Raw genomic sequence first — 16,828 nt, 5'->3', positions numbered from 1 at the left:
CAAGCAGTTCCATGTTCATCTTGTGTTGGAGGCTCCAGAACAAAACAGTTGTGCAGGTGGTATCTCACTAGAGCTGGGCTGCTAGTGCATGTTGCTGGCTGATAATCACTTTTTTGTCCACCCCCTTCTCCCCCAAGTCCTCTGCAGGGCTGCTCTTCATTCATTGCCCAGCCTGTATTTGTGTTTGGGATTTCTCAGACCCATGTGCAGGCCCTGCCTGTGTAAATGTATTTAATCTATCTAAACCACAAATGTAGAAAGGTCATAAGGACAATTCCATCTTTGGCAGGAATCATGCAGTTGTCCTGACAGGGTCTGGACAAGTTCTCCCAGATTTTTTCCATATTCCATTTGCCCATATTATATTCTTCCTTATTATCTCTGGCATTATTTTTCATATTTCTCTGGCATTATTTATGCATTTGCTCATTACTGGAGAAGCACTGGGGGGCTCATCAGCATCCGAGTACCTTGTGGTGGCTGCCGCATGCAGGACAGAGCACAGCTTAGCTCTCGCCTCCACCGCAGCCCGGCGCAGCCGCTGGGGGCGCTGGAGAGCCCTAGCCCTCACCCACTCCCCCCCGACTACCCCCTCAGGACGCGGCCCCGCCCCGCCGTCCAGCAAAGCCCCGCCCCGGGATGCGCGCGGCCTCCGCTCTCCCTCTCCTTGCCCGGGGATTGGCCACCGCGGCGCACGGCGCGGGGCGGGGCTAGCGCGGGGGTATTTAAAGCTCCGCCGTGGCGGTGCTGACGCCTGCAATAGGGAGTCAGGACGCTGTGGGCAGCGTGAGTGGCGGCTTTGCGGTGTGTGGGGTGGGCCGGGTCGGGTCCGGTCCTTTTTCGCGTTGTGGCGCGGTGGCCCGGTGCGCAGAGCCACGCCTGCCTTTACCGCGGCCCTGCAGGGAGGCGCCGGGTGCGCGGCGTCCCTGCGGAGCCGGGCCTTGCTCGGTGTCCCGCGGTAAGAAGCGCCTGGCCAGTTTCGTGTCTGGGCCCGGGCGCGGCAGCGCTGTGGCTGCTTGTCAGGGGAATACCGCCACTGCCCCCCGTCCGCTTCCGCACGTTCTCTCTCCCGTGAGGCTGTTTCAGTCTTTAGGAACCCAGCGACTGGTCTCCCTCCCTCCCCGAGGCTTTCCCCTCAGAGCTGGCAGCTGCGGCGGACGGTGACTTTTGCTGCAAATCTTGTCAAGTCCCAAATCTGACCTGTTAAGTTAACCTCAGCCCAGATAGCAGGGCCTGTAATGTGGGCACGGGGCCGTATGCACCTACTTTCAGTGGCTTGTGGAGGGCAGTGAGTGCTCTGTTATGGCTACAGACCTCTCTGCTCGATTAAGCTCTGTCAGCTGGGATACTAAGCTTGCCTGTGGGTAAGGAGGGCAAAGCTGCTGTAGTGTACCGATAGCCCCTTGGGTTATCTTACTTAATAATGGAACTGCTATAGTGCTGTGAAAAGGTAGAACTGTGGAGCCCTTTCTGTGCAGGTAGGAAGGCCCCTGTAATTTTTACTATTATGCAGTTATGTTTAAAGTGATGCTTAAAGTAGTCCCTGACTTAGCAAGTAGTTCAGGTCTTGTTTGTATTGGACAGAGTATCAGTCTCTATGTAGCACTGTTTGTGCTGTGAAGCTAAAGCTTTGATGGTGCTATAGGACCTGGCTGAGGTGCTCGGGAATGACACATTTGCTGGTTTTTCTGAAAAGCTGCAGGTGAATCATGACTGAGCTCTGTGTGAGGATAGTGGCTTCATTAGGGAAACCAGTTTTCCATGAGAAGCATTGCTCTAACTTGCCTCTGTCTATGTAGTCTTTTTGAAGATGTTAGTTTCACCATTTATGGCTGTGGAATGATTGGGATGTCTGACTTGGGGTTGTTCTAATTGGTGCTTGAAACTCATTACCCAAATTTAAACTTGATGGATGCTTTAAATTCAGTAGAAGCAATCTCTAGTGAGTGAAAGGATTTTTGTATGTCAGACATCAGTGATCTAAGCACAATCCCGGTTGAAAAAATGTGGGTTTGATTCATTTGTGGATCAGAGGTGGTAGGATGTATTTATATTGCAGTATGTGGTGTGGGACAACATGCAGCTTGACTTTATTCAGTTATGTAGAGTAGTCAGCTGTTCAGGAAATCCCAAGACAGTCAAATGTCTTAACAACTAGCATACTTGTCTTGTGACTTCTGTGTGGAAGTGGGAGAAAGGCTTGCAGGATCTGGCGTAAAGCTGACTGAACAAAACACTGAATCACAGCAGTTGGTGCTGCTGAATGTGCTTGTTCAATGTGTTGCATGCCCTGGGGCTTTTCTATTTGCCTGGCTTAAAGGAGGTGTAGTATCTTCAGCTCTAACTTGAAATACATTGAAGCTTGTTGGTTGAGTGGACATTGTCTTTCTAATATGGACTTTGGACTGGTAAGAAAGTAAGCTGAGGAGGGGGGAGGTCTTGGATTTTCTCTCACAAGCTTCTGCTGAAACTACAACAAAATAAGGAAATGGTAGTGCTGAAGTAGTCACTGACCACTTGCTCACAGTCTGCTGGAGCTGGTTTCTGTTCCTTTGGCTTTGCTGTGACCTTCTTTGAGAAGGCTAAGTAGCAGGTTGGGACTTGAAAGCTGAAGAACACAGTTTTAAGCCTGCCTTTAGTCTCCTTTGAAGAGCACAAAGTGTGATGCTTTCTTAGGCCGAGCTGATAGCATTCAATGGCACACTTAGTTGAACTCTCATAATGAAATCTGCTCTTTGAAATTGCCTTTGAGTAACATTTTGCCTGTAATTCAGCAGTAAAGTAAAATGCATGCCTTGATTGAAGTATCTCTATAGAGAAGTTTGCTCAGACTAACTTGCAAAGTTATTTGGGGGGAGGGGGAGAACCACTTGTGTTAAGATTTAATATGCTTTTGTGTAACCACTTCAGTGTGTGTTTTTGAGAGGGAGTGGCCTCAAGTTTTATATTAGCACAGCCTGATGTGTGGCACTAGCATCTGAAAGGTGAAAGTCTTCTGAGTCTACTTGATTACTGACTTGCTTCCTGAAGCTGTGAATGCTAAAATATTTTTCTGTCACAGCATCTTCAGCAATCTCATTCTGGTCTGAAAATGTCTGCTCTTGAAACACTTTTTAAATACATTGATGAGCACCAGGATCTCTATATTCAGGTAAGCTTTCTTTGAGTTTTGTCCTGCAGTAGACAGCTATGGGATATTAAAAGTCTGTTGGTCAAGCTTGTTGTTACACCTGTGTAAGAAAAATGTCAAGTAACTGGGGAGAGGGGGGCAGGCAGCAGGTGTAACTGATTCGAGCCAAGCTAGAAAACTGTTTCTTAAGCTGAGGCATCGTTGTATTCAAAGGCTTAAATCTCTATGGTAGATTTGAGGAAATGCTCCATGAGTTGACAAGGTGAGCAGTGACTATTAGAGGTACAAGAAGTTTGCACTGGCTCCTCAGTGCCAAGTTAGGCTTCACAGTATCACAGTATAACTGGTTGGAAGAGACCCCAAGGATCATCAAGTCCAACCTGTCTCCACAGACCTCATGACTAGACCATGGCACCAAGTGCCATGTCCAATCTCTTCTTAAACACCTCCAGGGACGGTGACTCCACCACCTCCCTGGGCTTCTACTACCTTCCCCCTTTTGAGATGGGAAAGATACAAACATGGCTGAAATAAAGCTTTGTCATATGAAACTGTGCATGCTGGGATACAGAGAGAACTTACTTTCTGCTTATTACTGTTTAAGCTGCTATTTATGTGCCTTGCATTTCCATCAGTGATACAGCACTGTAAACTCTCAGGCAACAGATGCCAAGTGTTCAGCCTGACTTCTTCAGCTGATCTTATGTAGGGGTGAAAAAGCTAAGGCAGCCTTTCTGAGAAGCCTGAAAGACAAACTGTTTCTGGATGCTTAAAGAACTGCAGCTGGAGAGGCACAACACACATAAGCTGTCAGTAGGCTCAGAAGCTTACCTTCTGTATCGGTAGACTTTGTGCTATGCTGAATGGGCAGCAGTTGTAAAGTGAGGTTTTAGAGCGCTTTTGAGGGTAATGTTAATGATTATTCTTTTGACAGAAGGACAGAGCTGCTCCGTCTCAAGGTTAAGTTTGACTAGAACAGTATTAGTTGAATGTCAAGGTGGTGTATTTCTGTAGTGCCTCCCTCCCATGCCACAAATCCTGTGCAGGACACCCTTTTGCTTTCCCCCCTTTCTGTAGCGCCTGGCTCAATGGGTGGCCATCCAGAGCGTGTCCGCGTGGCCGGAGAAGAGGCCTGAAATCAGGCGCATGATGGAGGTGGCTGCAAAGGACATTGAGAGGCTGGGAGGCACAACCCGCCTTATGGACATTGGGAAACAAAAGGTATGTGAGCATCTCCATTCCAGCTTAGTAGAAGTAGTCTGTGGTGGGTTGAAAATCCCCCCCAACATTAAATTGCCAGACCAGCCTAGTTGGAAGCAAATGAAGCTGTATTTACAAGCAAAACTACAATCTACAATGCAATGAATATGTACAAAATGTACAGTACTTGCGGGTATTTAGTTTATAAGCAGCACAAGAACCCCCTGGTCAAAAACCAGGGGACCTGCTAATAGCTTCCCACTCCCTGCCCCGCTCCTTACCCCCTGAACACAAAGGGACACCAGAAAAGAGAGGAGAGTTATTTTGTTACAATACTCAGCCAAAACAAAGAACACAGCCAAGGCCAAGCACAAGCAAGTTACTGTCTCCCAGAGAGAGGAAACCAAGGGGGAGAGAGTTTTCTTTACTAGCTTGTTTGTTGTCTGTCCAGTGGATTGTTTAGAACTTACTATTTTCCTTTTTACACCCAATAGTGCTTTTGTTACATGTTACTACTTTCTGTTCAAGATCTGTGGAAAACTTTAAAGGTACAGCCTAAAACTACCACAAAGTCTCTTCAGAATACAAGGTGCTTTGCACTAGGAGGTCCTGATTTTTAATCTGAGTAGGAAAGGCACTTACACTCTGTAAAGTACCATCTAAAAAGCTATTTGTTAGCACTACCCCAATAAAGAGGATAGTATAGGTAATCCGATGCTGGAAACCCCAAAGCTGCGCAGTATCTAGCAGGCTTCTGGTCAGCATGCTGTACAGATAACATTCATGGGACATTACCCCATTTTATTTACTCAAGCTGTTTGATTCCACTGCCAAACAGAAAGGAATGTTCACGTGAGATCTTCCTCTGCACTTTCAGATAAAGACAAGGACATGCAGGTAGTGTAATCACCTGCATCAAGTAGGAACTCCCTGCAAGTGACAGCTGGCTGAGTTTATCTTGCAGCCCAAGGATATGCACAGTACAATAGAGGCAGGAAAGTGAAGCTGGATGTGCAGCGTAACACAGCACAGGTCTGGGTGTACTAAGGGTAACTGTGGGTCACTAATTCCTTGATGTCTGCCAGTCTTCTGGCCAGGATCACCATACAAGGCTCTTGTAGGTAATGGCCTGGAAGGGCAGTAGTTGGTTGGGCTGTATGATAATGTCTTTCCTGCCACACAGTCCTGTTGAAACCCATTTTCTCTAGTAAAGCTTAGGATCCAGATCAGTTATACATGTGATGTTACACTTTGGGCTTTGTATTAACTGTATTTTAAATACCCTAACTGAACATGAGCAGAGCACCTGCAAACAAAATCACTAGATGTTTTTAACAGCAAGCTGGTGCAGGACCACAGATCAAGATGCTGACCAAAGTTTCAGTAAGTCTCCCAAAAGCATTTTAGGGTTTTCCAGAACTGTTCTATTTGTCACAAGATAGCACTGCTCCCTTACCAGATACAGAAGGATCCTTAAGATGAATCCCTTTCTTGTTTTTAAGTAGCTAAACTGATTTTTCACCTGAGAAATGTATGTGCTTACGAGAATTATAGTCTTGTCCTGGGGAGCTATCCACTTGATACTGCTCTTCCAAAGTGCCTTGTCACTACATGTCACAATAAGCATTCCAACACCTATCAGTTCTGTGATTCTGTAATAAAGACCTATACCAGAATTGTTAGACTTAGCATTTGGACAGTGGTGTTCAAGATTCTGTTGCACTGGTGTTTGCTAGCTTTGGAAGATCTTCATTGTAACTGGTGCTGGTGGTTGCCAGCTGGAGCAGTTCCAGCTTTTGGCAGCTGGACTATATTTGTTTGTAGCACTACAGGTCCCAGCAGGGAAGCAGCTGGCTTCATGTGCCCTCTTGGGAGGGAATTTGTAGGACAGTTCTAGCACTGCCACTACAGCCTAAAATCCCCTCAAAAGTTTCAGTTAATTCAGAAGCAAACTTGTTCCCTTCATCGTGTAACTTTTTGAGGACAAGAACTGATTTTACAGAGCATGTAGAGCTTAGAAAACTCTTGCAGCTGGATTAAAATTAACTGTAGTGTTTGAATTATTTATTACTATTAAATATAGACAGGACCAGTTACTGTATTATGTATATTGCACAAGCAGCTTGTACTGGGCACTGATTAGCCTTAGTGTGAATTCTTGCCCCAATGCTTTAATCACTTAGAGCTGCAGCTGGCCAAGGGCCATGTAACCTCTTCATAAGAAATGAAACTTGGAACTTGTATGAGCAAAAAGTCACAGCTGATCTTGATCTGCTGAACAGTATCTTAGGAATATATCCTCAGTGGAAGGGAAATAGATGCTGACTGAGAATAGTGTGTGATAATTGCTTATGGAGTGTTCCAAAGGACTAAGCCAAATTCATCTCTTGAACTAAGTTCATTGGCACTACCCTGTCCCTTAACACTGTAAGCTGGTGTAGAGAAGTGCAGCTCTTATGCTGACCTTACTAGGTGTAGATGTGTGTTAGACTCAGTGATGACAATGTCAGGAAACTTTTATGTGGAGCTGTACTGTGGGAAGAATGAAAGTGCAGCAACAAGCAATGCAGAATGCAATATTGAATGGAGTTTTATCACTTGTGCTTAGGTCAGCATTAGATGTGACAGTCTGGCATGCAGACAGCTTGCTCTGCTAAAACCTGATGTAGGATTGTTAGTTTGAAGCTAACAGTTCTGAGTGGCTTGGAACATACTACTGGGACTTGTCAGGAAACTTACTGGCATGGTGCTCTTGTGCCTTCAGCACAGTGCTTCTGGCAATTAGTTTAAGTAGCTTACTCTTTGCCTCTACTTTAATAACCTTCATAATCTTAAGTAATTCATTCATCTGATAAAAATGTACCACTGGCATTTCATATGTGAATAAAACTTCTTGCCTCCTATTTTTAGCTGCCTGATGGATCAGAGATCCCTCTACCACCAATTGTTCTGGGAACACTTGGCTCAGATCCACGCAAGAAGACAGTTTGTGTATATGGTCACCTGGATGTTCAGCCAGCAGCACTAGAGGATGGCTGGGATAGTGAGCCCTTCACACTGGTAGAAAGAGATGGTAAGAGCTGCAGGCTTCACAAACTCAGGAACAATTCAAGTGTGGTATTTCTCAACTGTTCTAAAGTTGTGCCCTTAAAGGAAGGAGAGTAAGAACAGACAATGGATGTTTAATAATGTTGAGATAAAGTAGGAGGGGAAATGGTAAAAAAGTAGAACTGCACATATTTCAGCTGCTAGTAGGGCTTGGTTTTTTTCTGCTAGTGTAGGCTGTATTTCCATGTTTTCCTTGCAGCTACAGGAAAGTCTTAACTGCTGCTTTCCACGGTATCAGTTTGTTCCCAGAAAGTTTTCAAGAATTACTTTCTTGTGCTGTTCACAATTTGCACCCTTCAAGGTCATGTTGGAGTTTGAACCACTAGAGGAGACAAATGCTTGTCTCCTCACTCCTCGAAACAGAAGTAGCACAGCAGCCTCCTTGGGTTGCCTTGTGTTCACATGTTGTGCTGCAGTGAGTACTGCAGAATCTGTCTTACAGAGCTAGTGCCCAGGCAAGTGTCCCTCTCCCATGAGTGGGAGAGAAGAAATTGTGCAGTAACTCCTTTGCTAATAATGTGGAGGAGACTAAGACTCTTTTCTGTTTAAAGCTGGTACTACCAACAGTCTCTTCCTTGTTTCATTTGCTCAGTGTTGTGTCAAAGGTCATATGAATCGAGGGATGTGTAACTGTGTTGCATAAGCATAAATCATTGCCAAGAAAAAAAGCACTCTGTGGTAACTTGTATTTCTGCTCAGGCACTTGGTCACAGGCAACAGAGTCCAAGTTAGTAAGTGGGATTATCTCATTTGATAGCAAGGGGTAGACTTGCCTCAGGCTGTGTATTATCTCTGCAGCCTGGCAGTGTAATAGGCATATTTATCTATGGCTCCTCACCTTACAAGCTGTCTGGCCTGTTCTGTCACTGGTGTGCTCTGGGGTTGCAGCCACAGCTCTGAGTTGCAGCAATACCTACCTCTAGTGTGATCCCATGTACCGCATTGCCTGGGACCTCCTGTAGCCTGTAAAACATGTTTGACTAAAGCCCTGTCTGGGGATATTCACTTTTATCTGGTTATAGGCTACTGAATTCTTACTCTTTGGACAAAATCTCTGAACTGAAGCTAATACTGAATAAATCTCTGTTAAAAGGAGGTATCATGTTCCTATACCCTTACTACTGTGTTTACAGGAAATATTGAAAGATGTGGGAATGACATATCCCAAGGCAGATCTTTTCCAGGCATATTCAACTCCTATCCAGGGAGCAGCTGGGGAAGAAGTGGGATAGCTCAGCAATAGAACTACTGCAGTGCTGTACCTATTCCACTTGCATGGGTCTATGAAGTGGGATGTAAAGCTGCTGTCAGAAGAGTCAGAAATGGAAATTAATATAAGCAGGGCTAAAAATCTTACCCCAGAAAGTTTTCTCGTTCAGGTAAGAGATGACTGAAGTTTCATCATGACTTTTTCTCACTGGTTAATTTGTATCTTGTTTCTACAGGAAAGCTGTATGGGCGAGGATCAACAGATGACAAAGGTCCAGTGCTTGCCTGGCTGAATGCCTTGGAAGCTTATCAACAAACTAACCAGGTACGTGCTCAAAAATGTATTCTGCCTTTTTACATACAACTGAGCTGAGCAATAAATGTTATCCAAGCTACAAACCCTTGTGAGGCAAGCCTGCTTATTCAGCTGATCAGGAGTGATACAATAGTCCTTTAAATGTTCTGATGTCAGTAGGGTTGACTTGCTGACAGGTTAATTTTGTAGATGCATGGATTGCACTTTAAACATTTTTGCTTTAACAGTGTGTAGGAAGGAAAGTACATACACAAGTGTTTGGGGCAGGCAGGGAGAAAAAACAAGTGTGACCACTTTACATGAAAGATGTCAAATTAGCTTGGCCATTAGCCTTAATATCTCACTGCCACTGACCTCTAATTACAGATTAACATAGTAACACTAAACTGGAAGCTTCCAAGAAAGCACTATCAGAAATAGATTAGGGTGCCTGCTTAATCTTGCAAGACAAGCTGCTACTACTTGTGAGAAGAATTACCAGTTCTCAAGCACTCTCTAGACATAGAACATGGCAGACTGGATAGACAGGGTAGTTCTGACTCTGCTGTGGCATGCAGTTTCTGAGGTTAATAATCATTTTCCTAGCGCTATAATTTACCTCTGACCACAGATTTCTAATGTGTTCCCACAATTAAGAGGATTTGGAACAAGTTGTTCTGGAGCTTAGTTTAAACTTTTTGAAGAACTTGAATTCCATGAAATAGTGGTGTAAGAGTCTTCAACATAATCACAGTCCAGACTTTAATACCTTGTGTATAATTAAACTCCACTGTCATGGAACTAATTTATCCATGTCCACTTTCCTCCTTTGCACATCAGTGGTTCATAATCTTCATCCTTGAAGGAGTCAAATGCTTTCACGTACTTAATCTGCTCTTGTGTTTTACTTCTCAAAGGAGTTTCCAGTAAATGTGAAGTTCTGCTTAGAGGGTATGGAAGAATCTGGGTCTGAAGGCCTTGATGAACTGATTTTTGCTCAGCGTGATACGTTCTTCAAAGATGTGGATTACGTTTGCATTTCTGACAACTACTGGCTAGGCAAGAAGAAGCCTTGTATCACCTATGGCTTGAGGGGTATCTGCTACTACTTTATAGAGGTAAGTGCACTGCAAAGACAGTATTAAATTTCTCTACTGGGGAAGAGTGGTAGCTCTGAATTTTGCATGCCCATAGCTTTTCAGAAAAGGTGTGCCTATTTAAGTAGGACGTTTAGACCATTAGCAGAAACTATCTGCCTTTTACTACCTGATATGATATTTGAGTGGGAGGGATAGCTTTCAGATGTCTGAAGCAAGATAAGGCAATATCTTCACTGGAAGAGTCTCATGTCATAGATATCTTTCTCCAGGTATTTCCTGCAGTTCAGGAAGAGATGTCACCACTGAAGTTCAAAGGTTGGGACAGTCAGTGTTTAAGGACCTGTACTCTACAGAGCAATAAAATGTTTGCTGCAATGAAATGGTCTGGTTTCAAAAGCAGATGCATTCTCAAAATACATGCAGCAAAAAGCTGGGGTAAAAGTCTGTGCGTTTGACAGTATCTTTGTGCTAAAATTAACCTGAATCTTGATTCACTTCAAACCAGGTTGAATGTAGTGACAAAGACCTTCACTCTGGAGTTTATGGTGGTTCAGTGCATGAGGCCATGACTGATCTCATTACACTCATGGGTAAGAAAAAGCAGGTTTCACTGAATGCATTCAAAGTGGGAGCAAGAGCCACTAAAGCATGAGTGAGTTTGCAGTGAGGGGGGCACCTGAGGGCTGCTTACACTAGCAAAGCAATGACCAGTGAAATAGTGCATGCCAGGCATACAAGGCTGATGCCTTAGGTACAGGAATGCGGAAAGTCTTGCCAAGAAGCTATCTGCTTTAGCTTTTCCTAAAACTCTTGCAGCAAACTTGCATGCTAGACAAGTTTGCAGAAAAGAGTTGATTTAACTATGGATGCCATATTGAATTCCTTGGGAGTCCTGCCTACCAATAGCCATTCAAACATATAGCAGTAGAATTAAATACAGTTGCAAGGAAGTGCATAGTTTGGATAGCTGCAAATTTCCTGAGTGCCTCCCATGCTTATTGGTACAGTCTCTGGAAGGCAGAAGTCAGAATTTCATTAGAGTTTGCAGAAGGCAGACTTCTGTCCCATGCAAAGTGTTGCAAACAATGACATCTTGTTTCTCCTGGTTGAATGCTAATAGTAGGTGCTTCTGGTTTACAGGTTCTCTTGTAGACAAGAAAGGGAAGATTCTCATCCCAGGCATTAATGAAACAGTGGCACCTGTTACTGATGAGGAGCTGATGCTATATGAGAAAATTGATTTTGACCTGACAGAATATGCAAAAGATGTAGGAGCAGCAAAGCTCTTGCATGATACAAAGGTATACTGTGCTGCTCTCGCTCTGCCCTGCTTAACTGTGCTGGTACAAGCATGTGTTCAAAGAAACAAGCTTTGGTGGATAGTTGTGTAGTTACCAAGTAATTTAGTGTGCAGACAATCATCTGATGTCTTCAAAATTGTGAGATAGCTTGCCCTGCTATACAGTTACTTACTTAACAGTAGTAGTTCCTCTGCAAGGTTAGTTACTTGGAAACTAAGTCTAGCTTAGATTCCTTGCCTTGAACATGGTATAAACAACTTTCAATTTACTCTGTGGTCTATGTAGAAGTAGCATTTCAAACTTGAAAGCACTGGATAAGGAAAGCTCTGTATTCTTAACAGTAGATAACAACTGCCAGCAGTTTTCCAGAGATCAGATACCACACCTATACAAAGGATCTGATTTACTACATCTGTAGCAAGTTCAGTGGGTTATCAATAATAGTAGTTGCTCATAAAGGTGACTTCTCACTAGGTGAGAAGACAGCTTGGTCTAGCTGTGATTACTGTAAGGTTGACATATTGAACATCTTCCCAGACCTGGCAAGCAAGGGCTGTTTTGTAGCCATGAACTAGGCAGCTGCCCAAATCTTTGAACAGGCTCAAGTTGAATAAACTCACGTCTGAATTTCTTGAATTATCATCCTGGGTGCTCTCCAAATTAATGCTTTTAACAGCACTGACTCTTTCAATGTCTAGGTATTACTAATTTTAAACCATTAAACACTAAATATATTTACATCTACCATAAAAGCAGAAGTGGGTTTTGTAACAGACAAGTTTAGATGTGCAGGTCTGTTTTGTCTTTAGTATTGTCAGGAGGAGATTTCAGACTCAATGCAAATATGTCTAAGTAACAAATTTATAACCTCAACCTTATCTTTACATGCTCAGGTTTACATCAAGTGAGAGCACACAGACTTCCTTGTTTATGCTTGTCCTATAATGGATGAAATGTAGCTTGTGTATGAGGAGATGGCAAGATGCTCTTTATGATACTGAACTAAAGCTGTTCAGACTTCAGCAGACTGTAATCCTAGTGGAATTTATCAAGGGTTCTAAGTTTCATGCTTGCAGGAGAAATCTTTGGGCTAAGGAGAGATCTGAGAGAGAAGGCTGTAATCTCTAGGTGAAAAACAGTGGGCTTGAGGGATTTGAACTGAGGCAGTTACATTTGCTTTGAGTATGGCAAAAGGCAGGTTGTCCTGGAACAAAAGCTATTTACTAATGCCATGAGACTTCAGTTTCCTGAATTTCTGCAGTGGAATTTAGGCCTGAGATACTGTAGCTGTCTGGAGAGGGCACAAGTGTTGAATTAAGTACCCAGGGTACTTACTGAACAGTTGTGCCAAGGCAACAAGGAGGAAATGCAGAAGTGCATCTGAAAGAGGCAGTAATGCTCACTTCAATCAACCTGGAGCAGTTACAGTAGATGATATCAAGGAGCACAGTGTGCCTCAGCACAGGGGTGAGACTTTTAGAAAGCCTGTGATCTTCATAAGCCTGTGACTCAGTGATGAAGGCAGCTGCCAGATGTGAGGCAGTGGGAACCAGAGCTTCTAATGCACTATGTACACACTGTGCTTGAGCCCCTTATAAATTGTATTTGTGTGCTTGTCAGAATAAGGCTGGTCATGCCCCATAAGTTCTGCAGAACTAAGAAAGCCAGACTAGAGCTTTTAGGGTGATGAAAACCCCACTGTTGTATCAAAACATTCTTAATGGGAGTAACAGCTGTTTATAGCTGAGTAGTCTTGGATGAGTTGCATTTCTTCATGAGAGAAAGCAGTTTCTTGTGAAGTGTTCATCTGAAGAAATTGTTACTTTGGGGAACTCTGTCACATTTCAAGTATTGTATTTTTCCCTTTGCTCCTGCAGAGAGATATCCTTATGCATAGGTGGAGATACCCTTCCTTGTCTCTTCATGGAATTGAAGGAGCCTTTTCAGCCTCTGGAGCCAAGACTGTGATTCCTAGGAAAGTGATTGGCAAGTTCTCAATCAGACTAGTGCCAAACATGAATCCTGAAGAAGTCACAAAGCATGTATGTTGAGATGGATTGATGGTATCAAAACAACTATTCTCTAAACTTCTCCATGCCTTGGGAGAAGAATACTTCTGGTTTGTTTGCTTTGCTACCACCTTCCCTGTCCTGCACCTCAACTTGGATAACTAAGGGAATTGCTGTATTGTCCCACATTGGGCTGTTCTTGCCTGGCTGTTGAATTTCTCTCAGCTAACCTGAGTAAAGGGCTCAGAAGTAAATGCTAATTTAATTGTAATGCACTTGAATTGCCAGAGGTATTCAAAAGCATAAGGGTTTGACCTATTGGCCAACTCCTCTGCAGTATACTGTTAGCTTGCCTAAGGGGGATACTCTAGAACAGAGATACATAGGAATAATATGAAATAACAGTACTAGGAAAAGTAGTGACCTGCAAGTCCCTGTGAAGCTCTTTGTGTATGATCTTCACCCCAACAGTAGATACAACTGTTCTTTCATACAGGTTGAAAACTATTTGAGCAAAAAGTTTGCAGAGCTGCAGAGCCCCAACAAATTCAAAGTATACTTAGGCCATGGTGGAAAACCTTGGGTGTCAGACTTCAACGATCCCCATTACCTGGCTGGAAGGAAGGCCATGAAAACAGGTCAGTGTGTTCCACTTGGCATGGGGAAGAGTGAAAAACACTCGTTCCAGCACCTCAAACACTGAAGAGGTTGTGTTTGCAGTGTTCTGCACCTGCTGAAAGTTTGCCTTACCAAGTAAGGAAGCATACTGTGCAAGCCTTAAAATCAGTTCTCAGGTACAGGAAGAAACTTGGTATGAGGCTCATTCCTACTGTACCGGAACAAGTTCATTGTTAGTGTTGCTTTTGCATAAGGATGAGACTGTAGTTCAGATCTACTTAGGCATAGCCCTCAAAGTTGAGCCATCCCATCATCCTTCTGAATTAGCTATGCTAGATCACATAGGGCAGCTAGAGTGAAGCCAAATTGTGTTGGAGTACCAACAGCCTTTCAGATGTATTGTTAGTGTAAATGAACTCAGTGACAGTACTCCAGCCCTACATCTAGGGGGCAAATGCCACAATTCTGCAACTTCTGTAACCATGTGCTGACCAAATCTTTCTCATTAATCAGCTAGACTGCAGAAGTGGTTGGCACTTGATTGCTGTAGGGATCTGTGTTGGACAAACAAATGAATTCCAAACTGACTGTGAGTATCACTTTGTTCTAGTTTTTGGAGTTGAACCAGACCTGACAAGGGAGGGAGGAAGCATTCCTGTTACCCTTACCTTTCAAGAAGCAACAGGCAAGAATGTCATGCTGCTTCCTGTTGGAGCTGCAGATGATGGTGCCCACTCTCAAAATGAGAAGTTAAATAGGTAAGAGAATATTTATCCCTGTTCCAGGCCCACTTTTACTGGGTATTGTCATGTCTTATATTGAGGACCAAGAAGAATCAGGCTTGTGTTTTTCTCTCTCTGGAAGGCAAAGCAACACATCCCTATCAGAGGCTGACTGGGTAGGTAACTGTAGTTTGTAGCTGGATCTTGATCTCATTAATGCTTCTTGTTTTATATACTTCAACCCAGAAACAGTGTTTACGTGTAGGTCTCCAAGCTTGGCTGCCCTCACCTACCCCAAGGCTGACCTTCTGTTGTCAATGGAGATTCCAGAGATGTTAGGAGCATAGTATCTATTGCTGCAACAGTAGTGCTTACAGCATCTCTTGTCTGTGTGGGACTAATACTGCAAAATGCACAGCTACAAGAAACAGAGTTCAAACATAGACAGTACTAATGGAAACTCTATCTGCTTTCCAGGTACAACTACATCCAGGGAGTGAAGATGCTTGGTGCATACCTCTATGAAGTCTCCCAGCTGAAAGACTCTTAGACACCTTACTTTCTGGCTCATGGATCAGAAGCCTGAGTTTTCTTACAAAGTGTCATCAATTAGCAAGTCTTACATGGCTCCCCTTTTCCACCAGCATTCCACAGCTTTGGTGGGGGAGAGGGAAGCATGCAGTCCCACTTGACAACTTTATGCCAAAACTCTCTTCAAATGACAGACCATTCTTTTGGTCAGCAGTCCTGAACAGCAACTTTGTCCCTTCTGTTTCACTTCAAAATTGTGGTTTGCTGTATTAATCTACTTCTGTAAAGGAGGAGGAATGGTTTGCTCTCAGCTGTTGAATCAACCACATCAGTTGCAGGACTACCAGCCAAATTTAGGACTCTGATTCCTGGATATGTCTTGGAAGTAGTCAAAGTGACTGATTATGGGGCTGTACTGGAATGTGTTCAAGCTGTAATGAGGCATCTGTCTTGCTGACTGAGTGATTCAGAAGAGCAGTTTGTCTCTTACAGTTGATACCTGCCTGCAGGCTTCAGTCTACGGTGTATGAGGCTATAACAAAATTCACTGTGACTGCTGACCATCCTTTTGTAAAGCTGCCTTTTTACTCCCTAAAAAGGACAATAAATAATCATGCTCTAGAGTTTGGCTCTTGGTCTCTAAGGATTGGATAGTGACTTGGGAGGGAAGGCAACTTCAGGTAACCTGGGAGGAATTCTATGGCTATAGAATTGGATGAGTAGTGGGGCTACAGAGACTGTGCTTCCTGGCAATTCAGATTAGGCTTTGGCTCCATAACAGCTTGTGGACTTGAAACTGTTGCTAAATCCTGATCTCCTGAGAGGACACAAGTTCATAAAGTTCTGTTCTGGCTCTGAGAGAGGTCATACTGTAGCACAACTGATGATACTGCAAGGGTATGGGTGGAATTTGTAGGCGTAAGCAGCGAGAGTAGCAGCACTCAGTGCAACTGCTGACTGACATCCAACTTCTATCTCTCTGTTGGAAATGTTGAACTCTTAACACTTCTGGTATTATGTCAAAAAGCCAAACCCTCTTAAATGTGTTAATCTGAACTGGATTTGGCTTGCTTTTTGAATTCCTTCACTGTCATTAGCAGGCTAAGCCAGGTAAGTATGGCAAATGATGCTTTGCTTGAGAGCATGGTGCAGCCCTGTATCCTGACAGACTGTGTGATGCTTCCTTATGGGGCAGGGAACAGGAATGTTTCATTTGCCTGTTTTCACTGTTGCTTGATCTGTAATCTCAGTAGTGGATGGCTGCTGGGCCAGGAGGAACCTTATCTCTGGGGAGCTTCTAAACCTTGTCTGCCTTGTTTGGTTTGTTCAGTGTGGTTTGTCATGGAAGTTGTTTGGCTGGAGGTAACCTGGTGCAATTAAATGTGGCACTTGCAGCTAGGGCGGAGTCTGAGAACCATGTCATGTGCCTGTGTCAGTCCTTGTGCCAGAAGGACAAAGACCGGCTAGTGTGCTGCTGAATTGTCATACTTCAGTCAGTGAAACTGCCCTGCTGCAACCTGTGGTCTGTACACAGGGCAAGACTGGCATGCTTCAATGTTTGAAGGTCATTTCTATGCTGAGATCAATCAGTTATAGAGGGTAAGT

General features: G+C 43.8%; 1 protein-coding gene across 1 annotated transcript; it reads left to right on the top strand.

Moving 5' to 3' along the window:
* The first annotated feature begins 693 nt into the window (after window positions 1–693).
* On the top strand, window positions 694–15,863 carry LOC104302219 (carnosine dipeptidase 2). The gene is made up of 12 exons (XM_054164339.1): window positions 694–786; window positions 3,062–3,151; window positions 4,208–4,351; window positions 7,241–7,403; window positions 8,884–8,972; window positions 9,860–10,060; window positions 10,548–10,632; window positions 11,183–11,343; window positions 13,221–13,385; window positions 13,849–13,990; window positions 14,581–14,728; window positions 15,170–15,863. The coding sequence occupies exons 2-12, from the start codon at window positions 3,092–3,094 to the stop codon at window positions 15,240–15,242; spliced, it is 1,431 nt and encodes a 476-aa protein (XP_054020314.1). The 5' UTR covers window positions 694–786; window positions 3,062–3,091; the 3' UTR covers window positions 15,243–15,863.
* Window positions 15,864–16,828: the final 965 nt, after the last annotated feature.

Source organism: Dryobates pubescens, chromosome 9 (genome assembly GCF_014839835.1).
Source record: "Dryobates pubescens isolate bDryPub1 chromosome 9, bDryPub1.pri, whole genome shotgun sequence".
NCBI lineage: Eukaryota > Metazoa > Chordata > Aves > Piciformes > Picidae > Dryobates > Dryobates pubescens.
The sequence above is the reverse complement of the archived record's forward strand: the minus strand, read 5'-3'. Positions and strand labels throughout refer to the sequence as shown.